Source organism: Triticum aestivum, chromosome 5B, assembly GCF_018294505.1.
Source record: "Triticum aestivum cultivar Chinese Spring chromosome 5B, IWGSC CS RefSeq v2.1, whole genome shotgun sequence".
NCBI classification, from domain to species: domain Eukaryota; kingdom Viridiplantae; phylum Streptophyta; class Magnoliopsida; order Poales; family Poaceae; genus Triticum; species Triticum aestivum.
The window spans coordinates 541165006-541191949 of NC_057807.1; the positions used below are offsets into that span (position 1 = coordinate 541165006).

At 49.0% G+C, this 26944-nt stretch overlaps 1 protein-coding gene across 1 annotated transcript; it reads right to left on the reverse strand.

Moving 5' to 3' along the window:
* Positions 1-10449: 10449 nt before the first annotated feature.
* On the reverse strand, positions 10450-11795 carry LOC123116840 (peroxidase 2). The gene is made up of 2 exons (XM_044537732.1): positions 11420-11795; positions 10450-11328 (listed from the first exon to the last, which is right to left on the reverse strand). The coding sequence occupies exons 1-2, from the start codon at positions 11753-11755 to the stop codon at positions 10585-10587; spliced, it is 1080 nt and encodes a 359-aa protein (XP_044393667.1). The 5' UTR covers positions 11756-11795; the 3' UTR covers positions 10450-10584.
* Between the last annotated feature and the right edge of the window lie 15149 nt (positions 11796-26944).

Sequence of the window (26944 nt, forward strand, 5' to 3'; positions counted from 1 at the left end):
GCCATTTATCGGAATCTGGGCCCACCATCGCTTCTCCATAGCTCGTAGGTTCATTGTTGTCTAGCAACATGACCTTCAAGACAGGATTACCGTACCACTCTGAAGTAGTACGTATCCTTGTCACCCTGCGAGGTACGGTAGTGACTTGATCCGAAACTTCATGATAACTATCATAAGCTTCCACTTCAATTGGTGTAGGTGCCACAGGAACAACTTCCTGTGCCCTGCTACACACTAGTTGAAGTGATGGTTCAATAACCTCATCAAGTCTCCACCATCCTCCCACTCAACTTTTCGAGAGAAACTTTTCCTCGAGAATGGACCTGATTCTAGAAACAATCCCTTATTGCTTTCGAACCTGAATTAGGAGGTATACCCAACTGTTTTGGGTGTCCTATGAAGATGCATTTATCCGCTTTGGGTTCGAGCTTATCAACCTGAAACTTTTCCACATAAGCGTCGCAGTCCCAAACTTTTAAGAAATGACAGCTTAGGTTTCTCTAAACCATAATTCATACGGTGTCGTCTCAACGGAATTACGTGGTGCCCTAATTAAAGTGAATGTGGTTGTCTCTAATGCCTAACCCATAAATTATCGTGGTAATCCGATAAGAGACATCATGGTATGCATCATATCCAATAGGGCGCAGTTATGATGTACGGACACACCATCGCACCATGGTGTTCCTGGCTGTATTGGTTGTGAAACAACTTCCACAATGTCTTAATTCTGTGCCAAACTCATAATTCAGATATTCATCTCTATGATCATATCATAGATCTTTTATCCTCTTGTCACAATGATCTTCTACTTCACTCTGAAATTACTTGAACCATTCAATAATTCAGACTTGTGTTTCATCAAGTAAATATTCTCAACATCTACTCGAATCATCTGTGAAGTAAGAACATAACGATGTTCACTTCATGCCTCAGCACTCATTGGACTGCACACATCAAAATGTGTTACTTCCAACAAGTTGCTATCTTGTTCCATTTTACTGAAACCGAGGCTTTCAGTCATCTTGCCCATGTGGTATGATTTGCATGTCTCAAGTGATTCAAAATCAAGCGAGTACAAAACGGTCCATTTGCATGGAGTTTCTTCATGCATATATACCAATAGACATGGTTCGCATGCCTCAAACTTTTCAAAAACGAGTGAGTCCAAAGATCCATCAACATGGAGCTTCTTCATGCGTTTTATACTGATATGACTTACGTGGCAGTGCCACAAGTAGGTGGTACTATCATTACTATCTTTTGGCATGAAAATGTGTATCACTACGATCGAGATTCAATAAACCATTCCTTTAGGTGCAAGACCATTGAAGGTATTATTCAAATAAACAGAGTAACCATTATTCTCCTTAAATGAATAACCGTATTGCGATAGACATAATCCAATCATGTCTATGCTCAACGCAAACACCAAATGAAAATTATTCAGGTTTAATACTAATCTTGATGGTAGAGGGAGCGTGCGATGCTTGATCACATCAAGCTTGGAAAAACTTCCAACACATATCGTCAGCTCACCTTTAGCTAGTCTCCGTTTATTCCGTAGCTTTTATTTCGAGTTACTAACACTTAGCAACCGAACCGGTATCTAATACCCTGGTGCTACTAGGAGTACTAGTAAAGTACACATTAACATAATTTATATCCAATATACTTCTATCGACCTTGCCAACCTTCTCATATACCAAGCATCTAGGGTAATTCTGCTCCAGTGGTTGTTCCCCTTATTACAGAAGCACTCAGTCTCGGGTTTGGGTTCAACCTTGGGTTTTTTCACTAGAGCAGCAGCTGAATTGCCGTTTCATGAAGTATCCCTTCTTGCCCTTGCCCTTCTTGAAACTAGTGGTCTCACTGACCATCAACGATTGATGCTCCCTTTTGATTTCTACTTTCGCGGAGTCAAACATCGCGAATATCTCAAGGATCATCATATATGTCCCTGATATATCATAGTTCATCACGAAGCTCTAGCAGCTTGGTGGTAATGACTTCGGAGAAACATCACTATCTTATCTGGAAGATTAACTCCCACTCGATTCAAATGATTGTCGCACTAAGACAATCTGAGCACAAGCTCAACAATTGAGTTTCTCTCCTTAGTTTGCAGGCTAAGAAAATCGTCGGAGGTCTCATACCTCTTGACGTGGGCACAAGCCTGAAATCCTAATTTCAGCCCTCAAAACATCTCATATGTCTCGTGATGTTTCAAAACATCTTTGGTGCCTCAACTCTAAACCGTTTAACTGAACTATCACGTAGTTATCAAAATGTGTATGTCAGATGTTCGCAACATCCACAGACAACGTTCGAGGTTCAACACACCGAGCGGTGCATTAAGGACATAAGCCTTCTAAGAAGCAATGAGGACAATCCTCAGTTTACGGACCTAGTCCGCATAATTGCTACTATCAACTTTCAACTAATTTTTCTCTAGGAACATATCTAAACAGTAGAACTATAGCGTGAGCTACGACATAATTTGCAAAAACCTTTTGACTATGTTCAGAATAATTAAGTTCATCTTATGAACTCCCACTCAGATAGACATCCCTCTAGTCATCTAAGTGATTACATGATCCGAGTGAACTAGGCCATGTTCGATTAACACGTGAGACAGACTAGTCAACGTCGGTGAACATCTTCATGTTGATCGTATCTTCTATACGACTCATGCTCGACCTTTCGGTCTCTGTGTTCCGAGGCCATGTCTTCACATGCTAGGCTCGTCAAGTTAACCCTAAGTGTTTTTGCTGTGTAAAACTGTCTTACACCCGTTGTATGTGAACGTAAGAATCTATCACACCCGATTAACACGTGGTGCTTCAAAACGACGAACTGTAGCAACGGTGCACAGTTAGGGGAGAACACTTCTTGAAATTTTAATGAGGGATCATCTTATTTACTACCGTCGTTCTAAGCAAATAAGATGTATAAACATGATAAACATCACATGCAATCAAATAATAGTGACATGATATGGCCAATATCATATAGCTCCTTTGATCTCCATCTTGGGGCTCCATGATCATCTTGTCACCGGTATGACACCATGATCTCCATCATCATGATCTCCATCATCGTGTCTTCTTGAAGTTGTCTCGTCATTGACATGCAAGTTGTGATTCCCTTGACAAGAACATGATCAATCTCATACATCACATATATCATTCATCACATCCTTTTGGCCATATCACATCACATAGTATACCCTGCAAAAACAAGTTAGACGTCCTCTAATTGTTGTTTGCATGTTTTACGTGGCTGCTATGGGTTTCTAGCAAGAACGTTTCTTACCTACGCAAAGACCACAACGTGATATGCCAATTGCTATTTACCCTTCATAAGGACCCTTTTCATCGAATCCGATCCGACTAAAGTAGGAGAGACAGACACCCGCTAGCCACCTTATGCAACTAGTGCATGTTTGTCGGTGGAACCGGTCTCACGTAAGAATACGTGTAAGGTTGGTTCGGGCCGCTTCATCCCACGATGCCGCCGAATCAAGATAAGACTAGTAACGGCAAGCATATTGAACAAAATCAACGCCCACAACTACTTTGTGTTCTACTCGTGCATAGAATCTACGCAATAGACCTAGCTCATGATGCCACTGTTGGGGAACGTAGCAGAAATTCAAAATTTTCCTACGTGTCACCAAGATCTATCTATGGAGAGACCAGCAACGAGGGGAAGGAGAGTGCATCTACATACCCTTGTAGATCGCTAAGCGGAAGCGTTCAAGTGAACGGGGTTGATGGAGTCGTACTCGTCGTGATTCAAATCACCGATGATCAAGTGCCGAACGCACGGCACCTCCGCGTTCAACACACGTACAGCCCGGTGACGTCTCCCATGCCTTGATCCAGCAAGGAGAGAGGGAGAGGTTGATGAAGATTCAGCAACACGACGGCGTGGTGGTGAATGCAGGGCGTCACAGTAGCAGGGCTTCGCCTATACTACGAGAGAGAGACGTAACGGGGAGAGGGGAAAGCACCAAAGGCTGAGCTATGAAATCCCTCCTCTCCCCCACTATATATAGGAGGGCCAAGGGGGGGTGGTGTGCAGCCTAGGAGATCCAATCTCCTAGGTGCGGCGGCCAGGGGAGGTTTCCCTCCCCCCCAAGGCACTTAGGGGTGCCTTCCACTAGTGGGACTCCTCCCCATGGAAACCCTAGGCGCATGGGCCTATAGGGGCTGGTGCCCTTGGCCCATATAGGCCAAGGCGCACTCCCTACAGCCTATGTGGCCCCCTGGGACAGGTGGCCCCACCCGGTGGGCCCCTGGGACCCCTCCGGTGGTCCCGGTACAATACCGATAACCCCGAAACTTGTCCCGATGGCCGAAACATCACTTCCTATATATAATTCTTTACTTCCGGACCATTCCGGAACTCCTCGTGACGTCCGGGATCTCATCCGGGACTCCGAACAATATTCGGGTTACTGCATACACATATCTTCATAACCCTAGCGTCACCGAACCTTAAGTGTGTAGACCCTACGGGTTCGGGAGACATGCAGACATGACCGAGATGTTCTCCGGTCAATAACCAACAGCGGGATCTGGATACCCATGATGGCTCCCACATGTTCTACGATGATCTCATCGGATGAACCACGATGTCAAGGACTTAATCAATCCCGTATTCAATTCCCTTTGTCTATCGGTATGTTACTTGCCCGAGATTCGATCGTCGGTATCCAATACCTTGTTCAATCTCGTTACCGGCAAGTCTCTTTACTCGTTCCGTAACACATCATCACGTGATCAACTCCTTGGTCACATTGCGCATATGATGATGTCCTACCGAGTGGGCCCAGAGATACCTCTCCGTTTACACGGAGTGACAAATCCCAGTCTCGATTCGTGCCAACCCAACAGACACTTTCAGAGATACCTGTAATGCACCTTTATAGTCACCCAGTTATGTTGTGACGTTTGATACACCCAAAGCATTCCTACGGTATCCGGGAGTTGCACAATCTCATGGTCTAAGGAAATGATACTTGACATTAGAAAAGCTTTAGCATACGAACTATACGATCTTTGTGCTAGGCTTAGGATTAGGTCTTGTCCATCACATCATTCTTCTAATGATGTGATCCCATTATCAATGACATCCAATGTCCATGGTCAGGAAACCGTAACCATCTATTGATCAACGAGCTAGTCAACTAGAGGCTTACTAGGGACATGGTTGTGGTCTATGTATTCACACGTGTATTACGATTTCCGGTTAATACAGTTATAGCATGAATAAAAGACAATTATCATGAACAAGGAAATATAATAATAACTAATTTATTATTGCCTCTAGGGCATATTTCCAACACATGGTACCCCAGGCCTCTCCCCTCCCTCCCCCGCCTCCCCCGTCGCCCCCGCGCGGCGATCAGGGGGCTCCAAATCCGGCGCTTCTAGCCCCCTCCCCTCCCTTCCCCGCCTCCCCCGCCGCCGCCCCGGGGCTCGAACGGGTAAAGCCCGACCGGAGCCGGCGGCGGCGGGGCCCTCACGTTCCCATGGTGGCTAGGGTTGGCGCGGCGCACCCCCTCCATCCAGGGCGCGGCGCGGGTGTCGGGCGTCGCGGCACGGCGGCGCATGGGGTCGTGGTGGGCTCCGGTGTTCCTATCGGGCTTCGGGCGGCGTGGTTGGTGGCAAGGCGTGCGGTGGTTGCTGCGGCGGCGGGGATGGCCGACCAGATCTGCGCGGTGGCGGCTGCTCGCGGCGCGGGCTGGGAGCGGCAAGGGCCTGCCGGCAGCGCGCGGCGGCTGATGCGCTCGTCATCGGCATGGTGGCGGTGGTGGTGTTGTGTGCCGGCCGGATTTCACCTTTTTTCTGGCCGGCGGCGCGGGTTTGAGGCCCCGGCCCGACGCGGCTGCGGTCGCGGTTGTGGGCGGTAGCGGTGTGGTGGCTTCGCCGTGCCGGCTCCACAGCAGCTCGGCGGGTCAACTGGGGCGGCGACTGGCTTTCCGGCGTCAGCTTGTCTCTAGGCGGCCCATTTCGACCTTCGGCCCTCTCCTCGTCGACTGGTGCTACCTTCGTCGAAGGTTCAGCCCTCCCCCGACTTCGGTCCATCGCTCGTCTCGCGCCCGGTAGCAGGACCGACCTCGTCTCGCGCCCGGCAGCAGGCCCATGCTCGTCTCGTGCCCGGCAGCAGGACCATGCTCGTCTCGCGCCCGGCTGCAGGACGGGTCGATGGAGGCCAATTTTGGCCGGCCTCTGGGTTTCGGCGTTGGGGGCAGCCCAGGGGTGCGAAAGGCGGTTCCTTTCCGCTTGTATCTTTGGTTGGGGTAGCGGTGGGTCTCGAGTGAGGTGGTGTCCAGGTCTTGGATGCCAGGGCGGCGGCCCTGGTGGTGGCTCCGCGGTGCTCTTGGGCAGAGCCCGTGGTTAGGTGCTGCCTGGTGGCCATGGCCGTGTGGGCGGCGTGGTCAATGGGATGTGGCGTCCGGTGGTGGTGAGTGTTGGCCGGGGTGAAAACCTGTTCTATCTTCGGACGGACTGGCGGCGACGAAGCTCGCTCCCTTCTTGAAGGCGTCGTCGCGGCTCTCATTGCCCGTCGTGTTGCTCCAGGGGAAACTCTGATCCTCGGGTCGGGCGGTGACGGCGCTCTGGTGTCGTAGCCTTCCTGAAGGCGCCGCTTTGGAGCACACGGTTCGTCATATGCGGCTTCTTCTTTTCGCGATGGCGTGTCCATGGTTGAGGCCTCCGGTTGCTCTTGTAGTACTAGGGGTAGTGTTGCTGCGCTCAGCGCCTATGTATCCAGCCTTGGATGTGTGCATGTGTTGTGGTGGTGTGCGTTTGTATCTGAGCTGTGGTCGGTCATTACTTTATATATAAAGCGGGGTGAAAGCCTTTTTCGATAACATGGTATCCCATCATCATATTGAAGTATGCTGGTGATTGGGTACCGAGCACCTTTTATGATAGAAGTTTGCCGTGCGTTTTTGTCGACTGTTGAAGAAGAGAGGATTGTACTCCTCCATTCGAAAATACTTGTCGGAATAGATTAAAATGAATGTATCTAAGACTAAAATACGTCTAGATACATTCATTTCTTTGATAAGTATTTTTGGATGAAGAGAGTACTTGATAGGCGACTGCAAGAACGGATAGTCATCAAGCAAGATAGATGCGCACAAGAATGCTCGGGAGACGTGACAATGGCACGCCCCAGCCACAAGTGCTTGTAATAAGGCTATCTCGTTAGCTCTCGACTTGAATGTGCCGACAATGCAGGTGGCTTCTGACTGTTCTGTGGTGGTGAAATACTATATCAATACTGTCGCTCCATGCAGGTATGCAGCCATACTTCCCGAGATTATACATCGCCGGGCCACTTTCTCGGGGATCGATTTTAAAGCATGAAAAGAGGCGGCATAATTCTCAGGCTCATCAGTTGGCTAAGGCTTGTCTACCCTGGCTGCAGAGCGTCATTTGTGTCTAAATTATGTAACTGGATTTATTTATTTTTTGAGAGCATGTTAAAAGTGTACCATATTTTTATAGAAGGCAAAACAATAATTGCAAGAAACCAGACTTAAATGCGAACATCGAAGCTGACAAACACCACTCCTACACCAACCTAGACGCACAGGGCTACACTCTCACAAAAAGATCTAGACCTCCAACACCAAGCCCTGCACTAGCCCAATCTGTGATCTCAGCTCGAATGCACGCCACAAGCTGGGGAGGTGGCATCTGATCACGTGGCCTGTTGAACACCCTAGCGTTTCGCTGCTTCCACAAAGCCCAAGCTGTTCCAATGATAAAGGAGTCAAAACCTCGCCGCACTTTGCCCTGAAGCCTCAACCTCTGCTCCGTCCACTAGGCCATGAAAGTTATGTTTGTGTCCGGTGCGATAATGTTGAGCTGGAAGGAGTCGAGGCAGTGGTGCCACACCTCGCGAGCATACACACATTGAATCAAGATGTGATCCACGTTGTCTTCCTCTTGGAGGCAAGTGAAGCACGGCGGCGTCTCCTCTTGGAGACCATGCCTGGCACGTCTGTCCACTAGTAGAAAAAGGGCCTATTGTCCCGGTTCACAAGGGCCTTTAGTCCCAGTTTTGGAACCGGGACTAAAAGGTTGTTACTAAAGCCTCCCCCTTTAGTCTCGGTTCTTACACGAATCGGGACTAAAGGCCTTCCACGTGGCCGCTGCCTGGAGGCCCACCTTTAGTCCAGGTTGGTCCAACCGGTACTAAAGGAAATTTTATGATTTTTTTTAAATTCTTTTTTAAATTTTTTTGAATTTTTTTTGGATTTTCAATTTTGTGAATTATTTTAACCTCTAATCTCTAATCACCCCTCATCATTGCTCAATTTAACCTCTAATCTCTAATCGCCCCTCATCATTCCAAATCATCTAACTTCCCGGACGGTCTCCCATCCTCTCACTACTCCAGCCTATGACCATCTTCTCACTACTCCAGCCTGAGCACGCTTAACTTCCGAGTTCTATTCTTCCTCGTTTCCAAGTCCGCACTTGTTGTTTTTCTGGCAATAGTAAGATGTCAATCCTATTAACCCTCAGGAATTTAGCTTGAGCATGAAGTCACACATTTCACTGTTTGAGTTTGAAACTATTGTTCTAAAAAACAACAATTATTTAGTAACACTAATATTTTTTGAATAAGTAGTTTGACCACAGTTTGACCATAGTTTGACCAGATTTGACCAAAATTCAAAAAAACTGAAATAATTATTTAGTAACACTAATATTTCCTGAATAAGTAGCTTGACCATTGTTTGACCATAGTTTGACCACAGTTTGAACAGATTTGACCACAGTTTGACCAGATTTGACCAAAATTCAAAAAAAACTGAAATAATTATTTAGTAACACTAATATTTTTAAATAATTATTTAGTAACACTATTACTTCTTGAATAAGTAGTTTGACCATAGTTTGACCAAATTTAACAAAAATTCAAAAAAATTGAAATTTGAGCATAACTTTTTTTCCTTTTAGAATTTGAGGATTCTAAAAATTTGCAAACAGGCCATAGGCCGTCAAAATCGGATGCGGATTTTTGTGCTGAACATTTTGATATATTATACGTTTTCTTCTGACATCGTATGCAAAAGTTATAGCCGTTTTACATTTTCCCTACACTTTTTGCAAAACATGTCCAAATTTAAGTTTTTAAATTTTCCTAACTAGTAGATGTAGTAACATAACTACATCTCGAAGGATTTTAATTTTTGAAATTTTTATCATTTTCTTTTGCTTTTTACAAAACTGAAAAGGCGATGTGGGGGGGGGGGAGGGAGGGGGGGTAGAGTTTGAAAATTGGACTTTTAGTACCGGTTCGTGCCACGAACCGGTACTAATGCCTTAAACCCCATTAGTACCGGTTGGTGGCTCGAACCGGGACTAAAGGTCCAACCTTTAGTACCGGTTGGTGTCACGAACCGGTACTAATGGGCATCACACCCATTAATATCGGTGCCACGAACCGAGACTAAAGGTCCGATACTAATGCCTGTACGGTGCCCTAGTCACTCGAACCGGGACTAATGCTCACATTAGTCTTGGTTCGTAATGCAACCGGGATTAATGCTCAGATGTCCAAAGCCGAAATTGAACCGCAAGCCAAGCAAAAATCTTGCACCGAAGGGGTGCCCAACTTCTCCAAATGCCCTCTGCCATAGGGAAGCGCTCCAGCCCCAGGCATAACCTTTGATGCACAGAACGCGCAGTATAGGAGCCGGAGATATCAGCCGGCCAAGAGAACTGGTCAGGACGCCGGTCGTTAGTCGGGACCGTGGCGATAGCCAAGCAGAGATTGGCCGCCTGCATGTGCGCTGTGAAGGAGATATCACCTTGCACATCCTCTGTCCACGCATCGCCAGGCAAGGCCTGCCTGACCGATCTTCTCTTGCGAGCCCTAGTGTTTACTTGTATCCCACAAACCATTGTGGAATGAATAGATCAGCCCTGTTTCTGGAACTTTTTTTTCCTTTGACGAATAATGAATCAATTTTTGTGGCATTCTAGAGAAATGACTGCAGCATTTTAGTGGTTCAATCATTTGTTAAGACCAAACAGACAATGATATCTTTATTAATACACCCACCCACACACACTGACTTTTAGTACTCCCTCCGTCTAGGTGAGTAAGGCTGGTCATAGTGGGGAGTAACTTAGACTAGTAACATACATATGTTACTAGTCTATGTTACTACCTTCATAGTGGATAGTGTCATAGGTGTGGTAACATAGTTGCCTTCATTTATTACTTTGTAGACTCATTATGCATTGGAAATCGCTATGTGATGATAACATATTATGTTACTCTATTTGCCTCTCTCCTCATTAACTACTTACCACATCATCATTTTTGCTTATGTGGCATCTATGTTACTACCTATGTTACTCCCACTATGACCAGCCTAAGTCATCTTAGGTTGTGCACAGTGACCAAAGAGGAGGGGAAAACGAGATACTTTAATGTCATCAAGGAGTATGAGAAAACCAACAATGACATTCGCTGGACGAAGTTATACATCGAGCGATCCCACCATGGAGCCAGCCAACCACCACGCATTACTACTAGCCAACGCTAGTTGTTGACTCTCGAGCATACCTTTCTGATCTCCGTGCCTTGGTCGCCTCTGGTCTTGATCCCGATTTTTCCCATATTCTTCATGGCTTTCTCGAACTTTCTCTCCCACGTCCCTGCCCTGTTCGCGTTTTCTATTACCTGCGTCATCGTTTCCATCGAGTTGAGCACGGCGTCCGAGGTGAAGAGCACTTTCCTGTCGATCACGTTCCGGTAGTACTGCTTGTCCAGGACATCGGGGGTCACATCATCTTGGTTCACGTTGGTGTTGTCGTTGCCGTTGCATTGGGCCCTGAGCTTGGCGGCAAATGCCGGCTCCATCTCAGGGAAGCGGCTGGAGAAGAACCTGCAGCTGGCGCGGCCGATGGTGTGCGCGCCGGAGAGCGTGACCATCTCGTTGAAGGTGAGCCCCTTGGCCGCGAAACTCGCCTGGAGCTCCGTGACGTTGGAGAAGGGCCCGGGCAGCTGGTCGGTCTCGTTGGCGAAGGACTCGCGCCCGTCGTAGCGGCCGCCCGGCATCGGGACGTTGATCCTACGGTTGCTGAGGAAGTAGGACGCGTCGCGGGCGGAGAAGGCGACGATGTCGGCGCATGAGACCCTGCTGGGGCAGGCGGCCTCGATCGCCGCCTTGGCCGCGTCGATCACCTCAAACCCACGAAGGCTGTTCTTGTTGGGAGGGCCTTCCCTCTCCGTGTCGCTGTTCTTGGAGTTGGTCGTGGTGAGGAGGACGGAAGCATCGCACCCCTGAATGTAATGAACATGTTGATCTTCTTAAATGACAATGCAGTTACTACTTCAATATAAGAAGAGATAGCGAGGAGCTGTGTGTGCGTACCCGAACGAAGCAGTCGTGGAAGAAGAGACGGATGAGGCCCGCACCAATGCCAGGGTTGGCGGCCACGGCCTCCCTCACGGCACCCCTCACGATCCCTTCCGCCCTGGGGCAGTAGGACGTCGACCTCCTGTTGTCGTAGTAGCCGTAGCTGAGTCCTAACCCCGCGGGAGAAGCCCCCCGCTGCCAGCGGTTCACCCTGGGGCCGCGAGCACAGAGCCGCGGGTTGAAGGTGGGTAACCTCATCCAACCGTTGAAGCAAATGCTGGCGCCCTCGCACGCCGCCGGCCCGGCGAGGAACGCGGCCAAGACGATGATCGCTGCGAGCTTGGTCGCCATCTTCTCTTGGCGCCGGTCAGTAGATAGATGGTCGTGTAACGTCGTGTGTTGTTTGCTCCGCCTGGGTTACGGGTGGCATATTTATAGGTCGTCGGGACGAAGGCAGTAGCCGCGTTTCGTGGGCGGTGCACGTTGCGATGGACCCGAGTTTCCACCGGACAGCTCAAGGTGCTGACCGGGGGCGTTCGATGCATCAAGTTGCGCTGTGTTTCAGTGATTGCGCGTCGGCCTCGAGCGCGCGGTGCCACTGTGCGTGGGGACACGCTAGGTTGAACGTTGAAAAGCTGCATGGGGTCGATCAGTGGCTCCGCCTTGCTGTCCTCGCCGGATTTGTTCATTGAGTGGAAAATGTCCACAACCACTCCATGCAGGCAGATTGCATTAACAGCTGCAGCAGCTGCTAGCTACTAACCGGATGCATTAACTCGAGCTGGTTTCGTTGACATGTTCACATGCATGCATGCATACGAGTGCTTTTACTACTACACCTCCGTTCTTCGAACTGCCCCACCGACATATATTTATGATCGGAGGCAGTAGTTTTTCTATCCATGCGAATATCTTCGAAAAAAAATTTAATATCGTAAAGATACCAATTACACTCAGCCTCAGGAGGATACACACAGCCAAAAAAGAAAATAAAAAGAAGAAGAACAAAGGCTCTGGCACGGTGATCAATCACTAGCAACGGCAGCACTCTAACCATCACCGAAGACAACACCCAAATTACAAAAGTGGTTCTTCAAAAGCAACCCCTCCAAAAAGAAAAAAATGCACAAGCGTTGTCGTTGCCCGATCGAAGATCTTGAGTGTTCATCCTCGAAAAAGTTCATCAAAAACAATGCCTTCAACAAGGCCTTTGCACAAATCATCTGTAGGGAACTGCTGGATGCATAGGGAAGATGGTACTCACGGACCCGGTGCTCCGAACTGCACCTGGGATTAGTATCGGATGTTCGGCCGCTAGCAGCACATGCTACGTCCGGGGTAGCAGCAGCAGCCAGGCCGGAGTCCCTGTACGCAGCGATGCTGAGACACATGCTAGCGAGCTACTAGCAGCACCAGGCCACACTTCGGTGGAAAAGTGGAGCACGTCACCACATGGCTGGTTAAAACTTAATGTTGATGGCGCTTTTCAGGTGCAGATGGGGAACGGAGGCATCGCATGGTACTCCGGGACTCCTCAGGTTGTATTATCTTCACGTCATGTCGTCATTTATTCACATGTGATAATGCCCTCACTGCGGAACTTGAAGCATGTAGAGAGGGGATTTCGCTTGCTTTGGGATGGAGTACGCTTCCGTTTATCCTTGAGACGGACAGTGTTGAAGCTGCTATGATGATCTCTAATCCCTCAGGGAATAGATCACAACATGCGGCTATTATCCAGGAGATTGCCTCTACTATGAGAGGAGGAAGAGAGATACTAGTTAAGTCTATTAGGAGAGGATGTAATCTTGTTAGCCATCACTTAGCTCAGTTGGGTAGATGTGAGACGAAGACGGCCGTATGGTTACGGTCCGCCACTGAAAGGGTTGCAAACTTGTGTGAACTGGATTGTTGCGGTCCAGGTTAATTAATATACATTCCTTTCCCCCAGAAAAAAACAAGGTCATTGCCAGGTACAACCAAGAAAGACCAGACCTTGGATTTTCACAATGAGAATCAAAACTCGGTACCCAGAGCACCATCAAAATCGCAGTCCTCCAGTGTTGTCGCCCCCGCTTTAACGAGGTCACTGTTGCAAGTCACCAAACACCTGGCACACAGTCTTCATCGCATTCAATGAACCTTCCGTCAACGCTTCAAGACCTCTAATCGCAGCCGTCATGACTTTCTCCACCTCTATCAATGTCTTGGGAATCTTGACTTAGATATGTCCCATGACTCCAATAAGAAAGCGAAGCTTCGCCTCACGCCCTCTTGAAACCGTGCTGGTTGATAATATGAGCGCGCGACCGGAACCTTTCTAATCTAGAAATCCAGGGGCGACATATGCCAATCTGTATAGATCTCTGACAGGAAAGATCGGAACTCGTCAACGGCCAGATCAAATAGGTCGACGTCTGGAGATCCATTCACGCCAGACCGGTGCAACCAGTCCATCAGATCCAGCAAGCCAGGAGATCCATTCACGCATGCCTGCCGCATGAGCGATGTGCTCGCGGCCGCAGTAGTCTGCGCGGGATCACTTGATTTAGGCCAGGAACTACAGCAGGAACCAGTCCGCAGTCCAATACTCAGTCCACGCCGGGGCGTGCGACGGTCGTGATCCGCAATCCAGTGTAGCCGTCTTGATGTGCCACGGTCCACACCAGGATTTGGCCTCTCGGCCCTTTCGAGGCTCACCCATGGGAAGCACAAGGCCATGGTAGAAGAACTGCAGCTAGGGCCATGAAAAGGAGACGGAGAAGATGGGAGATGCTCTTGCATTGCTCGAGGCTATGTGAGTGTGCTGCGTCTGTATGTATGTGTGGTGACCACTGGTGTGCGTGCTATGCGTCATTCTCAAGCGCTAAAGAAAAATGAACACTCTCATAGAAATTAACAAACATCGACTCCCGTTTTGACGGAAACGAGTGAAGTCTGTTTTAAACCCTGTGATTGTAAAGCATGTCGCAAATGAATCCCCACGTCTAAATCCCTGAAATCAACACCCTGTACTCGCCGATCCCAGTCAATATAAACCCTGGATCTGTTTGGTGCACCAGGAAAAAGATGATCCTGACCGGGATCAACCACTACTTTCACTGACTACGTTGCCCTAAGTGTCATATCTCTCCTCTATCCCAATCCCCCTTTGAACATGGGCCCACCTCTTGGGCTCCTTCCCCGCCGGCCGCTGCACGGCCACGACGCGAGCATAACATCCCCATCCCAGTGCAGTGTGAAGCTGCTTGTTGCACTTGCACTCGCTTTTTTGTCCGTGTGCGGACGTGAGTCAGCCATGGCAGACGGCCACCAGAACTAGCAGTCGTGACGGTAGTGATTCCTGTACAGTAGCAGGACGCACAGCCGCCACCTTGGCGTCGTGGTCATCGGTGCGCCCGCAGCTGCCCAGAAGGTTATCCCCGCCAGCAGCGTCATCCTCACCGCGTCGGCCGTCCCTGTCTCAGTCCTCGTCGGAGGAGCCGCTCCGACGACGACTCCTCAGGCGGCTCAGAGCCAGGCATCCTCCCCTCCGCCCCCATCCCGAGCCTTGACGCTCGCGTCCATCCGAGAGCCGCCGCCTCTGCCTGAGTCCAAATCGAACGCGAGTGATGCGCCATGGCCTCCAGCAGTGCCTTCGGGGCCTTCGCCCAAATGCGTCTGCCGGACGGATGCTATGGCAAACGCGTGCGTGTCTGTGGCGGCACTATGACAGGGATTGCTGGGCGACGCGGTTGCGCTGGGGCGGCGGGGAAAGTCTACTTATGAGAGATGTGATTCAGGGTTATGGTTCATCCGAACCTATGGTCTATGCCGTATGATTTAATCAACCATGCATGGATCTTTATGAATAGACAGGCGTGCCGACTGTATTTTTTAATCAATCATGCATGGCATGAATAGTCTCTAGGTTTCGTACAATATTTTTTTCGGTCTGCGTATCTACGGTGAGCTGGTGACCAATCAGTGCTTGCTTCCACGATCGACGTGATCGTTCTGCGTGGCCGGCCATGGCGCTGCAGAACCTTTTCGCTGTGTCTGACAACCGGCATGCTGTGTTCCATCGCTTGGTAGTGCCAGAGGCCAGAGTGAGGTTCATAGTGCGCGTTAGACGCGCACGTACTGCTGCTAGAGAAATAAATCAAGTTGCTTGGCTGCTTCAGCTACATAGCATTGAACTGAAAGTTCGTCTATCTACTACCGGTGAATCCAGTGGTGAAGCCATGCATGAGATGTGAAGTCAAATGACTACACAGATTTTTGGTAAGAACATCATACAATGAGTATATATATGTAAAAAAACATAAATAAATACATATGACTACACAAGTTTGAATTGACTACACATGAATGAATTCCTGGCACCGCCACTGGATGAATCGTTCTAACCAACACCGGCTAGCCTACCGACCATGCCGTCGATGCAACCGATCTAAACACGTGGCTGTGCCATCTGTTGATGCCATGGCGGACCGACGCTACAACGACGGAACAGGTCGTGGCATGAGGAGACTCCTCACAGCGCGCGGACACAGAGCAGGGCTGTAGAGCGTGGTCGCGACAGACGATGTACGACGCCAGTGTGGTGCGGCAAGACACGCGAGATAGTGGTCGGAGGAGAGAAGATGAATATGACAGGTGGACCCCTGTAGTAAGTGAGAGTAAAGAGTAATCCCGGCCGGGTTGCTACTTCCTCGACGCACCAAACAACTACAAACCGATCCAGGGTTGAGATAAAACCAGGATTACATAGTACAAGGTGCAGATTTCAGGGATTCACGGGTTAGGGTTTAATCTCGACGAACCATATGAATTCAGGGTTTAAAACATACTTTACTCACGAGAAACAGGCCCCTTCCATCAAAAATGGCTAGCCTGAAAGTGAACTGTTTGTGAAACCCAGTGAACACATATTAAATATAGATTTCAGGGATTCACGGGTTAGGGTTTAATCTCGACGAACCATATGAATTCAGGGTTTAAAACATACTTTACTCACGAGAAACAGGCCCCTTCCATCAAAAATGGCTAGCCTGAAAGTGAACTGTTTGTGAAACCCAGTGAACACATATTAAATATAGATTGCGGCCACACTAAAACATACAGATTGGCGGCCAGACATCCTCCTCTTGACGAAGGGAAGAACGTGTTAAATTGTGTCGAATATTATGTACAAGGTAGGTTACAGTTGGACTCCGAGTAGTATTGTGTTTAGATAGGATATGGAGTCATGTCCTAATAGGACACTTGTATCATAGGCATCTTCTATATAGCGAGGGTAGACACACGATGTAACCTATGCCAACATAATAACACAGACGCGCAAAGGGGGAGCCAACGGTGTGTGCCGGCGCCCGGGTGACCGGTGTTGCGGTATCTCGAGAAGGAGCGCTCGTAGTCATTGCCCCTGGGAGTAGGCGAGTTCGCCGAATCTCGTTAATAAATTCCGGTATCTTCATTGTGTTGTGATTGCTTGTTTTTTGGTGGATCGATTGCGTACCTTGGATAAATTTAACAAGTGGTATCAGAGTTAGGTTACAAGGATTGTTTGATTGATCCACAGGAGACGAAGATACCGCAGAAAGATCAGGCGTTGACGATGCAGTCGGAACGGAGTGGCAATGCGATCGCGTGGAGCAGCGTCGAATTGGATTCGGAGTCGGCGAGATCAAACGTGATCTGCAGGCTGCATCAATACCGTGCGTGGCAACATCGTGGGCCAAGGTACGGTCCAGTACGGCGGCTGGAGGCGGGCCAACAGAGCTCATTGTGGGTGCGCGTACGTATTGTTGCTGGGGCGAGGCGGCGGCAGGTTCAATGGTTCTCTGCTTTTCTTTTTTCCGCTCGAAGAAAGAAAAGGCGACCTTGCCGCCAGGAGTCTTCCACGACGCCGCCCTCCGGCGGCTCCCCTCCGCCGGCGGCCTCGGTCATCGGTGGTGAGGGGGTCGCCGGATCCACGCGTGTGGATCATTTTTTATTCTAGTAATTTAGATTTTTAGGTTGTTCATCGTCTTTGCTTTGGCGACGGCGATGGAGGCGCTGAATAAAGTTTCTTCAGATCCTACTCCGACGAGGCGATCGGTCCTATGGTTGGGGATGTATTTGGAAATCAGTCTGTTCAAGTAAGGATGGCGCGGCGGCGGCGACATCCTCGTGGTGGACCTGTGTCCTTGGGCTCCGCCGTTGCGACAGCGTTTGCTCCAGCGTCGGCGTGGAGCTTGGGAGGTAGTTCAGGAGCGGATGCAGATTGTGGTCTGCATCGACGGCATCTGGAAGATGGTGGATCGAGTGCTGGGTTTGTGGTTTGTAGATGGCAGGTGTGGTTTTCTCCTCCGACGTCTTAGTCGTGTGGGGGTGCCAGATCTAGAGTTCAATGGCGTGTCCGGGGTGTTGCCCCGGTCTGATTCGTTCAACGGTAATGGTTTCACTTTTGGTGAGCCACCTTGGAGGTCCGCAAAGTTGCATATCAGCGATGGAACCGCTTCGAGCTTAGGTGTGAAGGTGATTCGTCATTTTTTCCTTTGGTGGCTGCTATGGTGGTTCCAGAGGCAGGTGATGGGCGTTGGTGTCAAGTTTAAAGGTTTCTTCGGTCTCGATTGTAATTTTACTTCTTGGCTGTTGTTCCTTTATGCAAAGGCTAGCGATTTGCCGTCTTTTCGTTTTTGCCAGTTTGGTTTGTACGTACCTTGTACTATGATCCTTATGATATAAATAGACACACATTACCATGCAAAAAAAAAGGTTCAACGGTTCTCTCGGTGCAATCGGAAACAACAAGTCACGAGATTTGTTTGGAGACCAGAAGGGGACCGAGTCCCTGTTGGACACGTACTCTCCTGTCGTGCTTGAACATGGATCTTTTTGTCCAAAAAGACCATCTGCTCTACGGAATCTGCTCTACGGATAGACACCGCCCCTCCTGACCCCGAGCGAACCCTATCCCTCCCGCACCGCCACCCGCGAGGCGGCCGGGGAGGGCACCCCGATCTCCTCCTCTCGGCCCCCTCTCCCTCCCTACGCCCCCCTCGCCGCCGCCGGAGGGCGCGGCCGGGCGAAGCCCGGTCTGCGCAGGAGGCGCCGGGGCTTCCTTCATCCCCTCGCACGGGTGGTCAGGCGCGGGCCTGATCCGTCGGGCCTGGGCGCCGGACTGGTTGGCGGGTGCGGCGGTGCGGCATGCTGTGGAGTGGTCGGCGACGAGCTCCTGGCGGCAGTGCGGCGGGCGGCATGGGGGTGGTTCTCGCCTCTTGTTGGGCTGCCCTTCTCTGCTGATGGCCGTGATGCGGCCAGCGCCGGCAATGGGTGGAGAGGGTCGTGGCGGCGCGGGATGCGGGCGGCCCCCCTGCCGTGACCTACGTCAGGTGGTAGGGGCGGCGCTGCAAGAGGTGGCTCCGGCGACGGTTCCTCGCGGCGGGGTGTTCCGGCGTCACGCCGGTGGCCCCTCTGGAGGCCTTCTTCGGTGGCGGGTGCGATCGATCCGGCGGACCTCGCCAGCGGACGGGTGGCTGCATCTTCCTCGCATGGGTCTGGCCGGTGGCCGTGCTAGGGCGTCAGGGGTGACGTAGGGGAGGCTGCTGGAGGGACGGGTAGACTGACTACCTGTCACCGGTGCAGGGGTGCGCCGCTCCGGACGAGCTCCGCTCCCCCTCCCCTTTTCCAGGCCTCGCGCCTCTTGGCTGCAGACCGGGGTCCGGGGCGGGACGATCACCGGTAGTACTTTTGGTGCTTGGGTTCTGCAGGTCGACTCAAAGCCCGTCCCTTTGTTGGTCTTCGGAGTGTCTGGATGCAGGGCGGCGGCCTTGGTGGCGGGAGCTGCGGGCTCGTGGGCGGAGCTCATGGCTCGGGTGCGGGCGGCTCGCTGTCATGGTCGCGTGGGCGGCATGGGGGCGGGCTCTCGACGTTCTACGGTGGTGGTGCGGCCGACGCTCTCGTGTTGGGCCGTACGCTAGGCGGAGGCGGATGGTGGTGGTCGAGGTGAAAACCTCGTCTGGCTCTTGCCAGACCAATGGCGGCGGCGTCCATGCATCGTTCTCTTCTTGAAGGCTCCATTGCGGTGGCCCTGCGTCCTTCGTGTTACTTCGGGTGAAAACCTCGATTCAGTGGATCGGGCGGTGGCGGCTCTACGGTGTCGTTTCTTTCCTGGAAGCACCGCTTTGGAGGCCCTGGTTCGTCGAGTGTCGGCTTCGTCCCCTCGCGGTGACTCGTTCACGGAGGAGAGCTCCTTAGATCCTTAGCTTTGCTCTATCTATCTACTACTTGTCTGCTTTGAAGCTTTTGGAGTAGTATTGTTGTACGTCAGCTCCCTTGTATCTGCCTTGAGTGTGTGTGGTGTCGGGTGGTTTGCGGTATGTATGTTGATCGTGCTTTATATATATAAAGCGGGACGAAAGCCTTTTTGATAAAATTGGCAAAAAAGATCATCTTCGAAATGAAATTGACAGAAGAGACCACCCAGCCGTGGCGGCAGGCGCGCCAGCCGATGCGTAGCATCTGCCGCCACGTCGGGCACCTGCTGCCATATGCCCAGACGGCAGCAAGCGCATAATGGCAAAAATGATAAATTTGACATATGGACGAAACTATTTCACAAACTAAATTGTGGTTGAAAAATTTTCACAGAACTGACCCTTTTATGTAGTGCCCGACGTCTAGGCGTTACTTTATACTGTGCGGCGCCTAGCTCTTATGCACTATACACCTAGCCAGCGTCGCACCTCAGGCTACCTGAAAAATGCTAAGTCAGTGTACAACGTCTGAGAGATAGACGCTATAGCGGTTGGTATACTTAAGCCTTTCATCCAACGTCACGATGTGGATGCACTGTAAACAGGGCAAGCTTCTGTCGGAAGCAGCACATCACGTGTGTATAAATATGCTGATGCGTGCATGGGTAGGTTTGCATATGTCTCGGAACCAGAAGTAGCATGTCCGCCGATGGTGCCATGGACGTGTTTCCGTCGCATTGGGACAGGCCAGGCGGAGCCTGGCCAGGCTCACGTGGGCAGGGGCGCTCCGCCTGGCCAGGCTCACGTGGGCAGGGGCGCTCCGCCTGGCCAGGCTCACGTAGGGCAGGTACACACTTTGCTGCTCTATCCATCTCGTGTCCACAGCAAAGTACTGAAATGAGCTAGGGGATAGGGCGACAGCGACGTGTCTGCATGTAGGTTAGATAGATTTATAGACGCTATGTAACCTTGGATGATGCATGTCATGACCAAAGTTGAGTGAGTAGTGCAACGCCTACACGTTAGGCGTTATAATATAGTGTAGCGTCTAGCTTTCAGCTGTTGCACACTGACTTCAGCATTTTTTTAGGCAGTTTGGGTCTGACGCTGACTAGACATGTAGCGCCTCGGAGCTAGGCGCTGCACAGTGTAGTATAATGTTTAGATGTCAGGCGCTACATAAAAAAGTCAGCTGGGTGAATTTTTTTCAAATACAGTTTAATTTGTGAAATAGTTTTGTCCATAGATCAGATTTGTCATTTCTACAACGCATAATAGCCAGCCCCTGCCCAAGACGGAACGGGGACTGCATGTGGCCCCTGCCGCCTAGTGGCGTGGCGGCAGTACTGTTTTGCATGCTGTTTGCATGCTACTCCCTCCGTTCCAAAATATAGCGCGTCCTCGGTTTCCGTGCTTCAATTTTGACCATTAATTTAATCAACAAGACCGACTGCGGCGGGCGAAAAAATTATACCAATGAATTCGTATTCAAAAAAAGTTTTTAATTATATAATTTTTGATCCCGCCGCAGTCGGTCTCGTGGGTTAAATTTATGGTCAAAGTTGAACCTCGAAAAGCGTGGGCGCGCTATATTTTGGAACGGAGGGAGTACTACGTTTCGTTTCGTCTGCGTTTTGTTTTGTCTATGTTTCGTTTCATCTGTGTTTTGTTTTGTCTCACGAATAATTCCACAGATTCGTATACCTATGATGTTGATTCCGAGGCATGCAGTACAATGTTTTTGTAAATAATAATTGTTTCTTTACAAATAATAATCATTTATTTACAAATAATAATACGAGCCTCCGTCACGGGCCTCATGGCAGGCCTCCTCGCGCCGAGCGATTCACCCGACGGACCTTCACCGCCACAGGCCTCATCATCGGCCTCCTCGCGCCGGGCGAGTCACCCAGCGGACCTTCACCGCTGCGGGTCTCATCGTCAGCCACTTCGCATCGGCCTCATCGCCCGGGGACCTTCGCCGTCGCAGGCCTCATCGTCGGCCTCCTCGCACCGACATCATCGCCCGGCGGACCTGTTCCGACGTGGGCCTCATCGCCGGCGTCCTCGTGCTGGCCTCAACGCCCGGGCGATGATGTCGGTGCGAGAAGGTCAATGATGAGGCATGCGGCGGCGAAGGTACGCGAGGAGGCAGACGGGCGTTGAGGCCGACGATGAGGCCTGCGACGGAGTACATCCGCGGGTGATGATGTCGGCGTGAGGAGGCCGACGATGAGGCCGACGCGAAGAGGTCGACGATGAGGCATGCGGCGGCGAAGGTCCGCCAGGCGATGAGGCCGATAATGAGACTTGCAGCGGTGGAGGTCCGCCGGGTGACTCGCCCGGCGCGAGAAGGCCGGTGATGAGGCCTGCGGCGGTGAAGGTCCGCCGGGTGAATCGCCCGGCGCGAGGAGGCCGACAATGAGGCCCATGACGGAGGCTCGTATTATTATTTGTAAATAAACGATTATTATTTGCAAAAATAGTGCACTGCATGCCTAGGAATCAACATCATAGGTATACAAATCTGTGGCATTATTTGTCAGACAAAACGAAACGCAGACGAAACAAAACAGAGATGAAACGAAACGTAGTAGCATGTAAACAGTGCATGCAAAATAGTATTGCCGCCACGCCGCTAGGCGGCAGGGGCCACATGCAGTCCCCCGTTTCGTCCTGGGCAGTGGCAGTCTCTTATGCGCTAGTTGCCACCTGGACATGTGGAGGTGCCACGCATCGGCTGGAGCGCCTGCCATCACGACTGTGATGGTCTTTTCTGTCAATTTTATCCGAATGTGGTCTTTTTTGCCAATTTTATTGAGCAGATGGTCTTTTTGGACAAAAAGTCAATAGAAGGAGCAGCCTGAGTTGGGTCATAGTAGAACGACGAGACAGAGGCACAACAGACCAAATCGAGGGAAGGAAATATATATCCATTGATACATCCATCTGGAACTAGCAAAGGGCTTGGGCAAGGCAAAAGCTAGCATCGTGGGGTTGAGCCAAGGGAGCAGATGATACATCCATTTTGTATCATGTTTTCCTACTATTATTTATAGTGTTTTTATGCTTTATAACACTTTATGGAGTAATTCTAATGCAAAGTTTACATAAAGAGAGAGAATACTGACAGCTGGAATTCTGGACCTGAAAAAGCTATGTCAGAAATACCTATTCTGCACATCTCCAAAAACCAAATAAAAACTTACAAGCTATGGGGTTCTCAGCTCCTTTCCTATCAGTAATATGTAAATAAAATTCTTGTAGCAGGAGAACCCACCTAATGAGTATAGCTTTAGCACCTTTCGTTTCCATAGATATTTTATAGCAGCATGATCTTTGTGAAAAATTACTTTTGTCTCATTTGGTTTTTATTGGCCTACTCTCTTCAAGGATGCCCGTAAGTTTGTCTTATCTTGTGTTGAATGTCAAAGAATTGGTAATATCGGTAAGCGTCAGGAAATGACTATGAATTATTCACTTGTTGTTGAACCATTTGATATTTGGGGTTTCGATTATATGGGTCATTTTCCTTCCTCTAACGGGTATACACATATTTTGGTTGTTGTTGATTATGTCACCAAGTGGGTAGAAGCTATTCCAACCAGCAGTACTGATCACAACACATCCATTAAAATGCCTATAGAAATTATCTTCCCGAGGTTTGGAGTCCCTAGATATTTAATGGCTGATGGTGTTTCACACTTTATTCAGAGTGCTTTCCATAAAATGCTTGCTAAATATGATGTTAACCATAGAATTGCATCACCCTATCATCCTCAATCTAGTGATCAAGTTGAACTTAGCAATAGGGAAATAAAATTAATATTACAAAAAATTGTCAATAGTTCCTGAAAGAATTGGTCTAAGAAATTAGATGATGCACTTTGGTCTTATAGAACAGCTTATAAAAATTCTATGGGTATGTATCCTTACAAAATGGTTTATGGAAAAGCTTGTCATTTGCCTCTTGAGTTAGAACATAAAGCATATTGGGCAATTAAAGAACTCAATTATGATTTCAAACTTGCCAGTGAAAAGAGGTTATTTGATATTAGCTCACTAGATGAATGGAGAATTCGGGCTTATGAAATTGCTAAACTATTCAAAGAAAAAGTTAATAGATGGCATGACAAGAGAACCCAAAAACGGGAATTCAAAGTAGGCGAACATGTTTTATTGTACAATTCTCGTTTTAGATTTTTTGTAGGAAAACTTCTTTCCAAATGGGAAGGGCCATATATCATCGAAGAAATTTATCGCTCTGGAGCTATCAAGATTAATAATGCCGAAGGTACTAACCCGAAGGTGTTCAATGGACAAAGAATTAAACACTATATCTCAGGTACGCCTATTAATGATATTATTCAAACCATGAAACCGGAGGAACACATAAAAGAGACCTTACAGAACACTCTAGAACCCTTACAAGGAAGAGGTACGTGATACGGTAAGTAAACGGACTCCGAAACATCTTCAAAAATATTTTGTCAGTTTTGGAATATTAGAAAAAATAGGAAAAATAAGAAATAACCGGGAAGGCAACCCACGTGCCGACAAGACACCGGGGCGCGCCTGCCCCACCTGGCGCGCCCTGGTGGGCCCCTCGGGCACCCTCCCGACTTTGTTTTCCTTCCAAATGCTTGTTTCCCAAGATAAAAAAATCTTTATATATACCCCCAGACTATTTGACCTCTGTATCAAGGAGAAATCCTCTCTTCTTGTTTCGTGTTGTTTTTCTGACAAATCTAGATCGCCGTGGCCACACCAAGCTCCTCCAAGGATAAGTTCTTCGAGAGGGTAATCAATCCCTACTTGTCGGAGGTGATGAAGCACCCTCAAGCCATTGAGATGCGTGAGGGGGTGCTCCACATCCGGGATGTTCAAGGGCCAAAGAAGACGGGAACCATGGAGGCTAGGCTCGAAGCGATGGAGCAGGAGATCTTCAAGTGCCCAGGCGTGGCAGAGCATGGACTAAGTGGAAATCACCTCCTGATTATGGAATTCACGCGTGATCACAAGTTGGATGGCCAGTCTATGAAGGACATCGTCTTCACCTTCAACAAGGAAATCAATTTTCTGCAAAGCCAAATCTATGATCTTAAAAAAACAAGTTTTTGAGTATGAGGCGAGATTTAAAGGTATGAGTTTAGCTGCCAGTTGCAGGACCCAGGAGACTCGTGCTTCCTCTTATGATGGTGAGCCGCTGCCATGCAAGCCGGAGGACAAGTTTGCCTCTACCTCATCACCACCACCATATTACCCACCAAAGGAGACTTGAGTACACGGGTATGGGCACTCCCCTTGGCTTATGCCATGCTTGGGGGTGATGCCCCGGTATCATATCACCATCACTTTTATTACCTTTATCTCTCTTAGTTCGATCCTTAGCTATTTCGCGATTTAGTTGAATAAAAGTTTAGTATGGTCTATTTTCAAGTGATAGTCCCATGATCTATCTATCTATGTAATCGAGTGAGAGTTATATAATAGAGTTTAGTTTGAGTTTTTGCCCCTTTAATTTTATGTTTCAATCAAAATAAAAGGAAATAATGAAAAAGAAGATCATTTGCTAATCTTATGGTAAGTAATGACACCACATAAGGAAAAGTATAAGTGGTCAAATTTATTGAAGGTTGACAAACATAGTATTGGTCAATGATGCAACTCATGAAAGAATTAATAAGGGAAGAGAAGATTCACATGCAAATACACTGTCTTGGACATATTTTCTGACTATGAGCCCCCATTAAATATTATATGCCAAAACTATTGACATTGGACAAGGAAGACAACGTAATGATTTGTGTTTGTTCATATGCACATAAAAGATATATTTCCATGGATCCTTCAACATGTGGTTCTTGCTCAATATGTTTGCTAGCCAAAATTTAGCACTAAGTAGCTATACTACTTGTGCATCCAAAAACCTTAAACCCAAATCCATGTTTTGAGAGTCCATCATACCTGCCTATGGATTGAGTAAGATCCTTCAAGTAAGTTGTCATCGATGCAAAAGGGGCAATAAAAATTGCTCCTAAATGTGTTTGAGCCTTTAGTGTAAGGGAAAATAAGGGTTGTACGAACATGTGATAGCAAATTAATAAAAGTGACGGACTGCATAATAAAGGTTGCTATCATAAGGGGCAATATAACGTTATGTTCTTTTGCATTAAGAGATTGTGCATACAAAACCAAAAAGCGCATGACAACCTCTACCTCCCTCTATGCAGGTGAAAGGATCGAGATGGACCTAGAGGGGGGGGGGTGAATAGGTACAATTACAATTTTTAATTGTTACTTAGCAATTTTAGGCAATAATGCGGAATATGAAGATGAGCCTAATAATTGCACGTGAGCACAAAGTACTAAGCAAGTAACACAAACACGTAAGTAGGCAATCACAATATGATGTACGTAAGTCTAAAGAGACAAGTAACCACAAGTAGAGAGTTATGGTTAGGAATAATCGCAACTCCGGGAGACGAGGATGTATGCCGATGTTCACTTCCTTGGAGGGAAGCTAGTCACCGTTAGAGAGGTGGATGTTACCACGAAGGCACACCAAGGCCACGAAGGCTCACCCTGTTCTCCCTTTGAGACAACACCACAGAGGTGTTTCTCAACCACTAGTGGTAGACCTTGGGGTGGTCTCCAAACCCTCACAAACTTTTCCGAGGGTAATCACAAAGTTCGATTCCTCTCCGAATGACTCCTACCGCCTAGGAGTCTCCAACCTCCAAGAGTAACAAGAACGATGGGGAAAAGCTCAAAACTTGCTCAAATCACGAATTCCTTTGGTGCAAAGAAGGGGAAGGAGTGGATCTATCACTTGATTGGAGAACTTCTCTCAAATGCTCCTAGAACACTTGGGAATGTAGGATTTGGTGTGGATGAATGAGAGAGAGAGTGAGGAGTGTTCTTGATAGGCTCAAAGTGAATGGTCAACCCTATCTCGTGGAAGGGAAAGGTATATATATAGGTGGTGGGTAAAAGTGATCGTTTGGAGAAACGTAAGTGTACAGGATGGGCCAGACGTCCGGAGAACGTCGGACGTCCGGAGGCACAAATAGGTCCGGACGTCCGACAGTCATCGGACGACCGGCCACTATGAAACTGTGAGCCACAACCCAGTGTACAGGATACGGACGTCCGAGCTAGGCCGGACATCCGGAGCACGGACGACCGGAGAGTCCGGACGTCCGTAAAAATGCTTCTGTTGTGAAAGTGCCGGATGTCCGGAGAGTTCCGGACATCCGTAAAAATGCTTCTGTAAAGGAACACTGGACGTCCGGAAGTGGCCAGACGTCCGGTCAAT

Coding starts and splice junctions, on each gene's coding strand:
- LOC123116840 (XM_044537732.1), bottom strand. CDS start 11,755: ATGGCGACCAAGCTCGCAGCGATCATCGTCTTGGCCGCGTTCCTCGCC. Junction 11,329..11,419: donor TCCACGACTGCTTCGTTCGG/GTACGCACACAC, acceptor CATTACATTCAG/GGGTGCGATGCTTCCGTCCT.